Here is a 12,914-nt window from a genome sequence, read left to right on the forward strand (position 1 = left end):
AGCCACTAGGCTTAGGAAAAAGAAGCAAGCTAATAATTAAAAATTTACTGTCCATGTGAAACAGCTTATTAAGCTTTGCCCTTGTGCTGGGAACAAATGTATCTGAGCAACAAAAACAAACAGCCAGCAAGCCAGACTCTTAGTATCCCCCTTTCCAGCTCTTTAAGTGATGCTGTAAGTTTATAGTAAAGTCATTTTGTTTCTAAGCACTCTGGTGTTTGGAAGCAGCGTGTCTATCCCCCACATCATCAAAGCCTGGGCAGCCTGACCTGGTAGGTGGCAGCTCTATCCAGGGCAGGAGTTGGAACTGACTGAGCTTTAAGGTCCCCTTCAACCTGAGCCATTCAGTGATTCTGTGCCACATGCCCTGAACGTTCATGGTTCAATTCAATGTTTAAAGCTGCCTATCCATATCCAAGATGCAGGCTGTGTGTACCACAATCCATTCCAATGCATTTTGAGGGATGCAGGGGCTGACTCTGAAAGAGGGCACAGCCATGTGTCCCCATGCTCAATCCATCAGCTCTGCAAACGAGGGTCCCCACCACAGACCAGTTCATGGAAGAGTTAATCCCTCCTCTAGCTCACACAGCAGAAACTGGTGCTTTCTCGGGGGAGAGGTCTTGGTGTTTGTCAACATCTTGTCTTAAAATGTGGTAAGACATCATGAAATACCATTTCCATTGCTCCTTAATATAAATGTCAGGAAAAGATTTTGTACTAGAGGCAAGATGAATCCATGTGAGAATCTTTGACCGAGTCAACTCTCATTTCTTAAACTGTCGAGCTAAGTTGCCGTGGGCCCAAGCACTCGGACTTGTCTTCCCTTTTTGAAAACCTGCAAGTTCACAGACTTTTTGGTGACCACCTATTTTCAGAATGCTCCCTATTGGGGTGCAAAAAGACAGCAACCAGTAGGAATGCTAAAAATTCTTCATATAAAATGTTATCTGTTAATTTTGAGTGTGTGTTCATTCCAGGCTCTTTGCTCCAGAAAGAAAGACAGAAGCAGCAGTAAGGCATCAGTGATGGATGATGAAATTCCAGTTTGATGGAAAGCCTCTCGCAAGGGGGAAAATAAAAACCTCAGAAGGCTGTAGAAGAAAGGAAGAAGAGAAAATGGATCTCGATCCCTACAACAACCTGAAAGGAAGCTGTACTGAAGTGGAGTTGGCCTCTTCTCCCATGTAACAGTGATAGGATGAGAGGGAATGGCCCCAGAGTGCACCAGGAGAGACTCAGGTTGGGTGTTAGGAAAAACAGCTTATCCAAAAGAGCGGTGCTGCAGTGGCACAGGCTGATAGGGAGGTGGTGGAGTCACCATCCCTGGAAATGCTCCAGAACCGTGTGGTTCTGGAACAGAAGTTCTGGACAGACTTGGTAGGCATGGTGGGAATGGGCTGATGGTTGAACTTTGTGATCTTAGAGGTCTTTTCCAACCTCAATGATTCTGTGATTCAATCTAGAATCATAAGGAAACTAGCCAATAATGTCTACTTTTGTTATCTCTCATTGAGACCAGGAGCAAACTAAAAGCTCAAGGCACTTTAAAAACACTAAAAAATGAAATAGTTGCAGATTCCACAGGAGCTCCTGAAGGTCCCTTGCCAAAGCCAATGCTGGGACCGGATGCTCAGGAGGATTCAGGGCAGTACCAGGCTTTGATAGGGAGTAATGGGAACAGCCAGAATTACCTTAGATGGCTTTAAAAATAAGCCAAGGAGGTCATGCTCTCTCACACACTGCACAGAAAATCAGCCATGAGAGACGTTTCTGTAGTGGAAAGGTTTCAGCTGGGGCTTTCCATGGCTTCATTTGAAAGTGAGGACAGGAAGGGACAGGGCATGGTGGCATGTGACCATTTTGTGAGTGGTGATGCTGTGCTCCCCGTCACATCCCCACATGTGCTTGTACTCACCCGACACACAGAATAGGGTTGCTTTGGGCACAGGAGTCATCCCTCAAAGCACTGGGGCTGCCCCTCAACCTCCTTCCTACGAACCTCAGCCCCACTGAGGCAGGAAGCAGCAACCTCCCGTGCTCAGAAATAAAAGCTACCACACACATGCCTTGGTTTCCTTTCAGACTTTGTAATTTTTTTTTAATTATTATTATTTTTATTATTTCCTCCTTTTAAGCATCCCTTTAAGGGTGAAATGAAATCCAACCATTTACAGAGAAAATGATTTCAGTATGTACATTTGATTTATCCTTACAAAAAGTTCATTATTACTTGCTGTTTATAAATTACAGAGTGGAAAGGAGCTTTGCAGATTCTTTTTTTTTCTTTTTTTCTTTTTTTTTTAAATTGTTTTTGGCAAGTCCACGCATTCTTTTGCCAGTACAGTGTCCTGATGCCACCAGCAGGTCCAGGTGGAACCCAGCATCAGCAGCGCTGCTGGGCCTCCTCCAGGACGATTCTGCATCACCATCCTCACAGGAAAGAAAAAAACCAACAGTGGCTTTGATTCTTAGTTTCAGAGCATTTCAGATCCCTTTTTAAGCCATTATCTGTAGTCCCCAATGCTTTAGATGTTGGTATATAGCATCAGAAACAGCTCTCCTTGGTGCTGGATTCGAGCCACTCCTGACATCTCCAGCTCCCCCTCTTTTTCAGTAAGAGCAGATTCATCCATTGTCTCAGAAATCAGAAGGAGATTTTTTGGTGGATAGGGGAAACGCAGCAATAGAGGGATTTGGGATCCATTCTACCGTACTTCTCTCCCTTCTCACCAAGGCTTGAGGTCAGTGAGGCCAGCATGAGCCCCAACCCTTCCCTCTTCACCACCAGTGTTCGCTAACAGGACCAGGAGTGACTCCCGACACATCTTCACAGTGCACAGGCATAGCAGCCACAGAGTGCTGGCAGGAGCAGCGGGACAAGAAGAGACACTGCCACCCCACAAGGACACACCAAGAGGCACCAGGGGAACAAATACCCGTTCTGCACTGACCCTGCCCCCACCCTGACTCATAAGTTACCTGGAGGCCACAAGGTCCACTTCCTTTATCCAGCACAGAGGCACAAAGAACAGGCTGCACAACAGAAAACACCTCAGCAAGACACAGGGATCAGAGAAAGCAACAGTGAGAGCAGACTGTTGAGTATGTTGTCCTTCATGCAGGCACAACCCCATCCCATCCCATCCCTTGCTGGGTATACTACACCTCCTCACTGCCTTTGTTCCTCTGGAGGGACAGAGGCATTAGCCCACATCCTCTCCTTCACCTGGGAAGAAGGAGGAAGAGAAGCTTTCCACTTCAAAGCCATGCATGGGCACAAAGGAAGTCAAGCAGAGTTGGGCAGAAAGAAGGGCAAAGTATAGGGATGCACCAATTACAGATAACACCAATTAATCTGAAGGTGGAAAGGTTCTGGGGAAGAAAAAGCACACATCTGTGGGGAAAGGTTGGTGAACCACGGACAACGTTGGTCCCAGAAAGACAGTGGGCTCATGGCTTCGCTGCAACAACCAGTCCTGGGGCAGAATGGGATTTGGTTTTCAGTTCATCCCTTTCCAAACTTCATTGTCTGGCTCAGACAGCGATGGCTGAGGGCAAGCCACCACCTTGGGAAATCGCTGTGCAGAAGTCATCGTGCTTATCCCCATCCCTCAAGGGAGGCGATGGAAGACTTTTAATGACAAGCACTCCAACTCCCTAAGGATAATAAACACAGGGCTTACAGAAACAACAGGAACATTAACTGGTTTGGCCTTAAATCAAAACACTGGATGATTCTTGAGAAAGAAAAAGAAAAAATGCATTTCAGCTGCGAAGTCCCTTCTGCCATCCACAACAGAAGCCTGTTTTAAATTTGATTTCCTAAGAATAAGGAAATGGAGACATCCAGGAGATGGACAGGGCCAGAGTCGTGCAGAAGAGCCCCAGTGCTGCTCTTGCCTGTTCCAGTGGGACCTTCTCAGAAGAGAGAAGAGGGGAACAATGGAGCAAATAGTGAAAGAGAGGGGAGGGAAGGGAACAGGCTGAACTTTGGGAATAGGAGATGCTGATAATTGCAGTTACGGCTTATCTGAATCTGCTGAGATGAAAACCATACCCCAGTGATGAAAACACAACTTGCAATGCACTAAAAATCCCCACGGAAGCCCATGTATGGGAAGGGCTGGTAGGACGGGAGAGGCTGCTGCCACTGCAGATCGGGTGGTGCAGCCTCAGCATGCGTGTGCTTCTGCCTGTTTTCTGTGGTGCTCTGCTGCTCCCAAAGCACGTATGCAATGACTGACCTCTCTCGTCTTCAGGAACGCCTGACCTGAGACTTGTGTTGTCACCAAGGCAATGCCTGAATGTAGATCCTAGATTGAAAATGAGGAATAGCTTCTTCCCTTTTTACTTTTCAATTTACTGTTACCAAATCCCTTGTGTCAATACACTGGGCTCTCCTCTGGTTATCCCTGTGGAAAGCTCTCATGCAGCAGTCTCAGAGCTATTGCTCTAACTTGATAAAAGTGACTCCTCCTTTCTCATCCAAGCCCTGATTTCTCTACAGTCTCCCCCTGCCTAAGACGTCTCTGTGACCATGGCAAAATTCCCTCCTGCATCAACAAGACTGAGCTCTGCAAAGCCACAGCTTCTCTTTGAGGGGAGAGCATTCCACCCACCAAGCCTTCTCCTGCTCAGTTCTCAAAGGGACTTTCCTCTTCTTGGGAGACACATCACAAAGGAAAACAGCAACGTACACGTATATATTAAAAAGAACACAAAAACAAAACGACAAGAAAAGAGGGGATCCCTCAGTTCTTCCAAGCAGGCATTGTGGCACGTGAGATGGGGGGAAGGAACTAAGATGAAGTCCAACTCAGTTTGATCAGAAAAACAACATTCATCTTTCTGTTCAAATTTAATTCTTCTTAGGGAACCAAATTATCTTTCCTGATGCTTTTCACATCTCTAAAGAAGCAAATAGAAGAGAGAGACAGAGATAGGAATGGAGCGCAATGGAGAGAATGGGATGGATGACACGGGAATATGAAGCCCTGATGGAGTGAGTTGAGGTCAGTGGAAACCCTCTTGTTCCAGCTGGCCTGATGGCAGGGTCACTCTTCATTATGACAACATTCTCCTCCTCCACATGATCCTCACTTATTTGTTTGGAAGACGAGCCAATATTTCCACTGTAAGACCAACAGAGCACATTCGTGTTTTTCTCCCTCTTCCCACCACAGCGTGGGCTCTGGGCACCCTGTCAAGCCATCTGCTAAGGAAGGGTGGTGAGGGTGGAGATGCCAATCTGCTTCCTCAATGAGCTGAACCAGTCTACTACAGCAACAGGCTAATCTTGGCTACCCATCGGTGGCCAGCTCTGTGTGGACACTGGCCCACCAGCTGCAAGGAATGTCATCCTACACCTCCTCTATTCTGCATGGCCTAATCTGCACAGTCCAGGCTGTGGATTGCATGATTGTCCCAGGAAAGTCTTCTGGCCCCAGAGGGATTCTACCCACAGCTCCATTCTCCACAAGCTCGCAGTAGGTCCTGTGCCTCAACATGCTTTGTGTTTCCCCACAACACCCATTGGTGACTCAGAACTTTGCCCTTCTCCTCTCATTTCCCCCATGGCAATTGAAAATAGCCAGCACATGTAAACAGAATCCTTGCAGCAGGCACAGCCCACAAGGGTGCAAAGGCAGCCAGAGAGGCATGTAAGAGCTCCACATGGCACACCCTGCTATGAAGAGCTGATGCTCTCCCCGAAATGCCATCCATGACAAGACAGATCACAGCTTATGGATGCCACCATTTCCTGAAAATACGCACACCACCCAAGACCAACTTTGACCCCTCCCCTCCCAACACCAGTGACAAACACCCACGTGCATACCAAAACCATGCATGTTAGCACTCATGCACATAGGAAACCATGCACTTGTAAACATATACTCCCACCATCTGATTTAGTCCCCTGCAGCTTATCCCAGACCCAAACAAAGCACATGCTGCAGGGAAGATGCTTCAGCTCCTGTGGAGCAAGCCAGTGCAGCATTTTGGGGGCAGGGTGAAAAGGGAGTAAACAGAAAAAAAAAATTAAAAAAAAAAAAAAAAAAAATTGGCTTTCCTCTCTGCTTCCCACCTGCCTGCTTCAGGTCTGGTAGAGCATCAGGCTAAGAGACAGCCTCGGACAGATATATTAAATTTGTGGGAGGAGGCAGCGTGTAGGGGAGAACACCTTGGAAGCAAAGGATTTGCCTTCTCCAAAATACTTTGAACATAGAGGTATAAAAAAAATGCATACTGAGATGCTTTTGCACATTCACTCATCCAAAAAATGCCTGTGACACACATCTGCACACGTGACCCCTCGCATCGCTTTGTGCCTGCTGACTCAAACGCTCAATGAACAGCTCAGGCTCGCATCTGTGCTTGCTCCGATCCACAACAGATGAAGGTGGATGGGAACAGCTGCCCTCTTTCCTCAGGGAGCCCTCCCAGCCCCACAAGAAGGAAAATCCACCAGCTGGATGCAGCAAGTCTCTCCAGCCAGCAGAAAGGTCCAGAAGACGCAGGGAGGTCTTTATGCTACTGCCCACACCTCTCCCCTCCTCCTGCCCAGGTCTCCCTTCATTTGTCTGAGGAATTTGTCCCCAGGCATCACCGTGGGAAGAAGAGAAGGGAGGTAGGACAGAGACCATGGAGAAATGGCACACCCCATCTGGAATCAAAGAAAACAAAAAAGAAAGGAACAGACAAACACACAACTCTTTCCCTTTGTCGTGAAGTTCTGTTTTCCCACAGCAGTCCAGCGATCTCAACCAGTACCCTCCGCTTTTCGGTATGGGTTCTCCAGCAAGTAATGGAACTGCTGGTAGTTCTTGAGCAGATACTTGGGAGCATACATGTGCTCCTTAGGGTCAGCAGGGGGATACTCCTGCGTCGTACCATCAAACCAGCCACCAGTCCGGATCAGCTCCCGGATGTAATTGAGGTCTCGTTTATCCTCGTAGTCACCCCAACGGGGGAAGTCCCCATTCTGGGCCGATACCAGTTTGAAGTAGATCCCCTCTGGGGTGAAACACCAGGAGCAGTGCCAGCCAGCAAAGTGGAGGGGGCTACCCAGCGACCACTGCACCAGGATGTGTCCCGTGCTGTTCTCATACTGCCGGAAACCAGGCATGGTGTAGTATTCACGGCGCCGCAGACGGATCCCATCAGTAGCATAGACAGCCTGGAGCATCCCCATAGTGCAGCCTGAAACCACCTCCAAGGTGCCCGGTTGCTTCCAGAAGAAGCCGTAGAGAGACTTGCGCATGTGAAAGGCGAAGGGTTCCGTCCAGCCGTCGTAGAGCTTGAGGAAGAGCACGCCGTCACGAGCCGGGATCTCATCAGCATCATCGATGATGAAGACATCATCCGGGCGCAGGTTGCGGAGGCGAGAGACGCCATCTCGGGTGAGGAAGGTGCGCAGGTAATCGTCAGCGATCCAGCCATCCTGGCGCCCACCAGCAGGGAAGTGGTCCAGGAAGACATAGAGCACTTTGTGGCGGATGTACTCATAGGAGCCGTTGAGGAGCATCTCGCGGAACTTGAGGGGCCGTGGCTCTCCGTAGGCCGTGAAGTTCGATTCACACACCACAAAGACATCCACCACATCTCCCAGCTCGTGGAAGCGGACATCCAGCAGGTCAAACTCATGGTTGATGTTGATAGCGTTGATGACCCGCCGGGGGATCTCCCGTGGCACCAGGCGGTCCTTGGTGGGCAGGTTGGAGTACTGGACCACGGTAGGAACGCCACAGCTGGGGCCGTGCCAGCCCGGCAAGCACACACACTCCACCCACTTGCGCCGCTTGGTCCCACCTGCGCTCAGCGGTTTGCGAGCAGGACGCCCTGAAGCCGCACCATCTGCGCGCTCCTCCGGCCGCCCTCCCACTGGTGGCTTCTCCAACACCTTGGTACCCGGTTTAAAGCAGACACCACCGGCTTTGGTTCGGACAAAATATTCCGTCGTGTCTTCCGGCAGCACAAACTCGACTTTGTGCAGCTCTTCGCTGGCTCTGCTGGGTGGCAGGGGCTGCAGTAAGGGAGAGTGGGAGTACAGGGGTGTGCGGAGGAACTCCGCGCCCCCCGGTTCAGGGCTAACCTGTGGCGTGACGGGGGCATTGTTCCAGAAGAAGCTGGAGACGAGGTTGGGGCTAAGTGAAGCCAGGTCCCGGGGGAAGGTGACATAGGAAAGGGCCTTCAGGAAGTGCAAGAAGGAGATGAGGCAGAGACCAGCCATGCAGAGAGTCAGAAAGAGCTTATGGCGTCTCATCTTCATCCTGTGGAAAAGCCATGAAAAGGAAAGTCACATTCGGGAATTACCAGGGTGCAAAAAAGCTTGCTAGTGGTTGGAAAATAGGCTGGGCATGCTACAAAGCAGGTCCAAACTCAGCGTGCATCTATCAAGAACTGAACCCAAACCAAATCCCCCACACTAACATTTTTAGTGGGCCTTTTGCTTTGGATGGGTTGTACCAAGCTAAACCTCCTCTAGAGCAGATACAGCTTTATGGTCTCACAGAGAGAGGAAAGGTGCCGGCGATGGGGTAGAAAGATGAGAAATCCGCAACAAGAGGAGTTCACTACCCAGTGAGGCACTGCACTTAGCACATTTGTCCCCACTCACTGATGGGAACAAATAAACACAGACCCTGAGTCAGGGAAGATGAAGAGACAGCAGGTTAGCAAGAGGGATGAGAGGGAGTACAGGGTATGCAGCTGAAACCCAGCCAGCATAAGAAAAGCAGTTTTAAGGGATTGAGCTCATAGCCAGGCTGCCAGGACCAGGAAAACACCTACGCTTCTCAGATCTTTCCAGTGTTTACTCACAACACACCTTAAAAACCCCTTGTTCCTAAGAAATTCTAGCCAAGTTTGTATGGGAAATGGAGAAAAAGTGTTAAGATTTTCCCTTTTATTCACCTCCCATCCCTCTGTGCCCACTATATTTCCAGCTGTCTCCCTTTGCTTTTCATCTTCCATGGACCAGATGCTGAGGGTTTTTTTTTTTTGCATCTGTATAAAGGTGGCTATAAAAACTTCCTAGCTGTCTCTGCTGGCAATATAATGCTGTCACAATGGATCCATATCAGACCAGCAAAGAGCCAGCAGTGCTCAGCCCTTTCTTCAGAACAATAAAAAAAAAAAACAGTCTTCATTCTCTCCCTATAGCACCTCCCCTCTGCCAGTCCGTGCTGGGAACGCAGAGCTGCTGTCAGGCAGAAAAGTGATTGAAGACTACAATCCAGAAAAAAGGAAGAAGGGGAAAAAAAAAAAAAAAAAAAAAAAGGAAGAAATAAAAAACAACCTCACCCAACACTTCACCAGGCAGAACAAGGAAAGGCAGCTGCATGCTGCTGCTTAGGGAAGGTTGAAGCAAACAGGCAAGGGAACAAGGTGACCTGAACACCCTCAGCAAGGTGGAGGCTCTCCCCCAAAAGCGTAAAACCCTCCACGCCCAGGAAACCCACCAGCACGCTCCCGACATGTTCCACTGCGTTCCTCAATGGCAGCTCCCCACCATGTTATGATGCCTGCACATGTGTCTCAGTGTCTCCTCCCTCGGCCAAAGGTCCCCACGACAGGTATGCCACATCCCATGCCATTGCTTATAAACCCCACGCAGCACTCACAGGCAGCCCAAGCCCTCAGCCCCGTGCCAGGGTGCTCCCCTTTGCCAGCCGGGCACTTTCCATGGCCCACATGCATCCTGGATGGGAGCAGAGTGGAGAAGTGTCCAGCCCACCCAGAGGGAATGAGTGAAATACAACAGGGCATGTTTACTGATTAACCTGGGGAGAACTTAACGCTGAAGGGAAAAGCCATAAATTTAGGCAGATGGCAACCACTCAAAGGAAATCATATCTGGCCACCTACCGAGGGCTCCAACATGAACTTTGATAAAAGGGTTGTCCACGTTCATATCTTACAGTTCAGCAGCAAGCACTCCCAGAAGCTTCGCTGTTGCCTTTTTAGTGACATTTTTAGGAAATCCACCAACGCCATCCCCTGCATTCTGGTTGTGGCAACTTCATTATTGATGGGGTTATTTCACCGTAAAAACAGAGACTGTAAGCCTGAAGCCAATGGAAGAGTTACAGGGTTTGCTTTTGATATATTTTGACACAGCACAGTGGAGGGACCCACCACGGCCATGGCCTCACAAAAAGCTACCTCTGTGGTGATCCACTGATGGAGGGCCTGGTGCTGTTCCCTTCTCTGAAGCTGTAAAGGACCATCTTGCTCTTCCTCAGGCGTTCTTCCTGGGGCTAAAGCAAGAGGCTACAGAAACCCAAGGGCATCTCATTGTGCCCAGGGAATTTTACTTATCTTAAAGTCTTTGTTATTGTCTTTTAGGAGCAGTAGGACCACTTACTCAAGAAGCAGTATCTGGCACCTCTTCCTTCTACACCACCAGTTTTGCTCCATCCTGACATATGGGGAAGAGAAGAATACAAGGAATCTGGAAAGACAGCTAGCAGAGGCTGCTGGAAGACATCCCTTGCTGGTACATTAGTGTAGCTCTCTCCAGTTGAACGTCCTGTACTTCTGCAAGGTGTTACCTCTGGATATCAGCTCACCAAGGCTCAGGTGAGATGAAGGACTGCCTTGATCCAGTAAGGCTCCAGTTCCTACGGGACACAAATGCCAGCATCCTCTGAGCTGGCCCAGCACACAGGACAAGTGCTGGAGGAGTCAGGATCAGCAGGTCTTCATCTTCTTCCCAGATGGCCTCAATGCTCCACATGCCATGAGAAACTCCCTAACAGAAGTTGTTGCTCCTGACATTTAACAAACTGCTTCACTTTCCAGGCGCTGGTGTGCCGTGTCAACCTAGCAGGACACACAGTTTGGAGAAGCAGAGCTTTTTTTCCTCACTTGACATTTGCATACATCACTGTCCGCCAGGCTCAGCACAAGCTCTGCAGCTCCTCAGCCCATGCATGGCTGCACTGCCTCCCTGTTATCGCAGCCTGCCCTGCAGCTCTGCCAAAGCAAGCTGGCCCTGCAGTACCCTCTGCTGTTCCACTGCCGACAGTTCCCAGGAGGCAGTTTTCACTGCTCAGTTGCCTTTGTGAAGGAGTGGGAACATGAACCCACTCCTTATCCCTGCGTAAAAGGAGGGAAGCAAAGAATAAAGCTGTGTCCTCTTCAAAAACTTCTTCCCTGGGAACCACCTCCGTTCTCACATGCCAGGGATTCCTCTGCCAGGGAGTGGAGAGCTCATCCACCCCTGGGTGGGCTGAGACGCCAAGAGCCGTCTGTCACGTATCCCTTCCCATACCATCTGATCTGCACTGCAGGAAAAGATGTGCTTTGAGCAGTGGCTAATTGGAGACAAAGGCCAGCAGGGGAGGAAAGCGTTATTAACCACCTTCCCCACCCAGAACATTTATGTGTAGCTGAAATGAGGAAGGAGGTGCTGGACAGGGAGACATCTCAGCTTGTCATAAGGAACCCCAGCTGCTCTGGCACAAAGCAGCCATCAGTTACTCGAACACAGAAAAGAGCAAGAGGAGAGATTTCCCTTATGACAATTTTGAATGAGGAGGGGAAAAAAAAAGTGAAGAGAGATCAAGTTACTGTCAGGTTAAAAACAACAGCATGAAAAACAAAAGCTTTAATGTGCAAGCAGAAGAAAAAGCCAGGAAGGGCACGGACAGCTAGCTCTTTTCAAAGCTGAGGGAACATGCAGTTATAAACAGCTTCAGGAGCATTCTGTCTCAGCAATAGGAGCCGAAAGTTCCTCTTTGAAAGGGACAACCTTGGTATTTCCTTGCATGAAGATGCATGTCTCTGCCATGCAAGGGAATGGCTTTCAGAGGAGGAGAGCTAGAAGTGGTACGCATATGAGCTATCCCCAGGCACCTGTTACAGTTTTACTTTGCCATTATATCAAGTAACCGGTTGATTTATACCATCTTGAAATCATATCCTGATTTCAAGGAGCCGGAGAAAGATACGCACAGCTAAGAGCTGGCAATTCACCAGTCCTAATGTTCTCCTCTGGAGGACGCTGGCAAAGGGCCATACAACAGGGCACTGTCTGCACGATACCCAGCCTCTGGGGCACTAGCACTTCTTCAGTGCTAAGTCTACCTCTCATTCCCCTACTCCCAGAGCATCATACATCATCAGGGTCACAGTACCTCAAAACACCAAAATCTCAAACTGCTTTTGATCCACGAACAGCAACAGAAGGAAGAACTAGTATTTGTTTGCAACAGAAACGTAATGAGCTCAAGAACAGCAGGGCTGTGCTTTGCCTAAGGATAAGAAGAGAAGATTATCCTACAAAGCCGGGCAGCAGGGAAAGTGAAGAGAAGCATGAATGTAGCAGAAGGTAGGTAGGGCTCAGCATTTCCCTCACGTGAAGGATGCCATGATGTTATCAGGGACTGCAAGCTACAAGGATGTTAGCAGGAAGTTTCTAGCAGGGTCACAGTACAAGGTGGTTTGAACACAGGCAGGCCCATATCTACTTCCATCCACATTCCAAGGATGGAATACAATATTCTTTCACCACCTTTGTTACGAGCTACTGCTCACAGTGCTAACGCAAAGCAGCAATACCTCATGCTATGCATTTCCTTTGCAACTTTGAGGCAATTGACCACACGGTGCCACTGACTCACTGCCAGCACAGCCAGCTGGAGCAAGCCATCAGCGCAGTTACCTTTCCAGTAAGGTCAGGCAAAGGGAGAACCAGGCTCCGTCTTAATTATCTTCTTTTCCTTTCAACAAGGGGGCAAGCAGAAACATTTGTTCAAGGCTAGTCGGGATGGAGGCTGTGCAAACCGATCTATCGCCTGGTTGGTAGCCCTGGCCATGGCAGGGGGTTGCAACTGGATGATCTTTGAGGTCTCTTCCAACCTGAGCCTTTCTATGATTCCATGATTCTGTGATAAAGTATCTGC

The 12,914-nt window shown here is 49.1% G+C and overlaps 1 protein-coding gene across 1 annotated transcript; it reads right to left on the minus strand.

The window, feature by feature from the left end:
• Nucleotides 1-6,677: 6,677 nt before the first annotated feature.
• MGAT3 (beta-1,4-mannosyl-glycoprotein 4-beta-N-acetylglucosaminyltransferase) lies at nucleotides 6,678-12,562 on the minus strand. Its single transcript, XM_042889673.1, has 2 exons — nucleotides 9,468-12,562; nucleotides 6,678-8,276 (listed from the first exon to the last, which is right to left on the minus strand). The coding sequence occupies exons 1-2, from the start codon at nucleotides 9,482-9,484 to the stop codon at nucleotides 6,767-6,769; spliced, it is 1,527 nt and encodes a 508-aa protein (XP_042745607.1). The 5' UTR covers nucleotides 9,485-12,562; the 3' UTR covers nucleotides 6,678-6,766.
• Nucleotides 12,563-12,914: the final 352 nt, after the last annotated feature.

Source organism: Lagopus leucura, unplaced genomic scaffold, assembly GCF_019238085.1.
Source record: "Lagopus leucura isolate 7727_CA_CO unplaced genomic scaffold, USGS_WTPT01 Super-Scaffold_100159, whole genome shotgun sequence".
In the NCBI taxonomy this organism is placed as follows: Eukaryota; Metazoa; Chordata; class Aves; order Galliformes; family Phasianidae; genus Lagopus; species Lagopus leucura.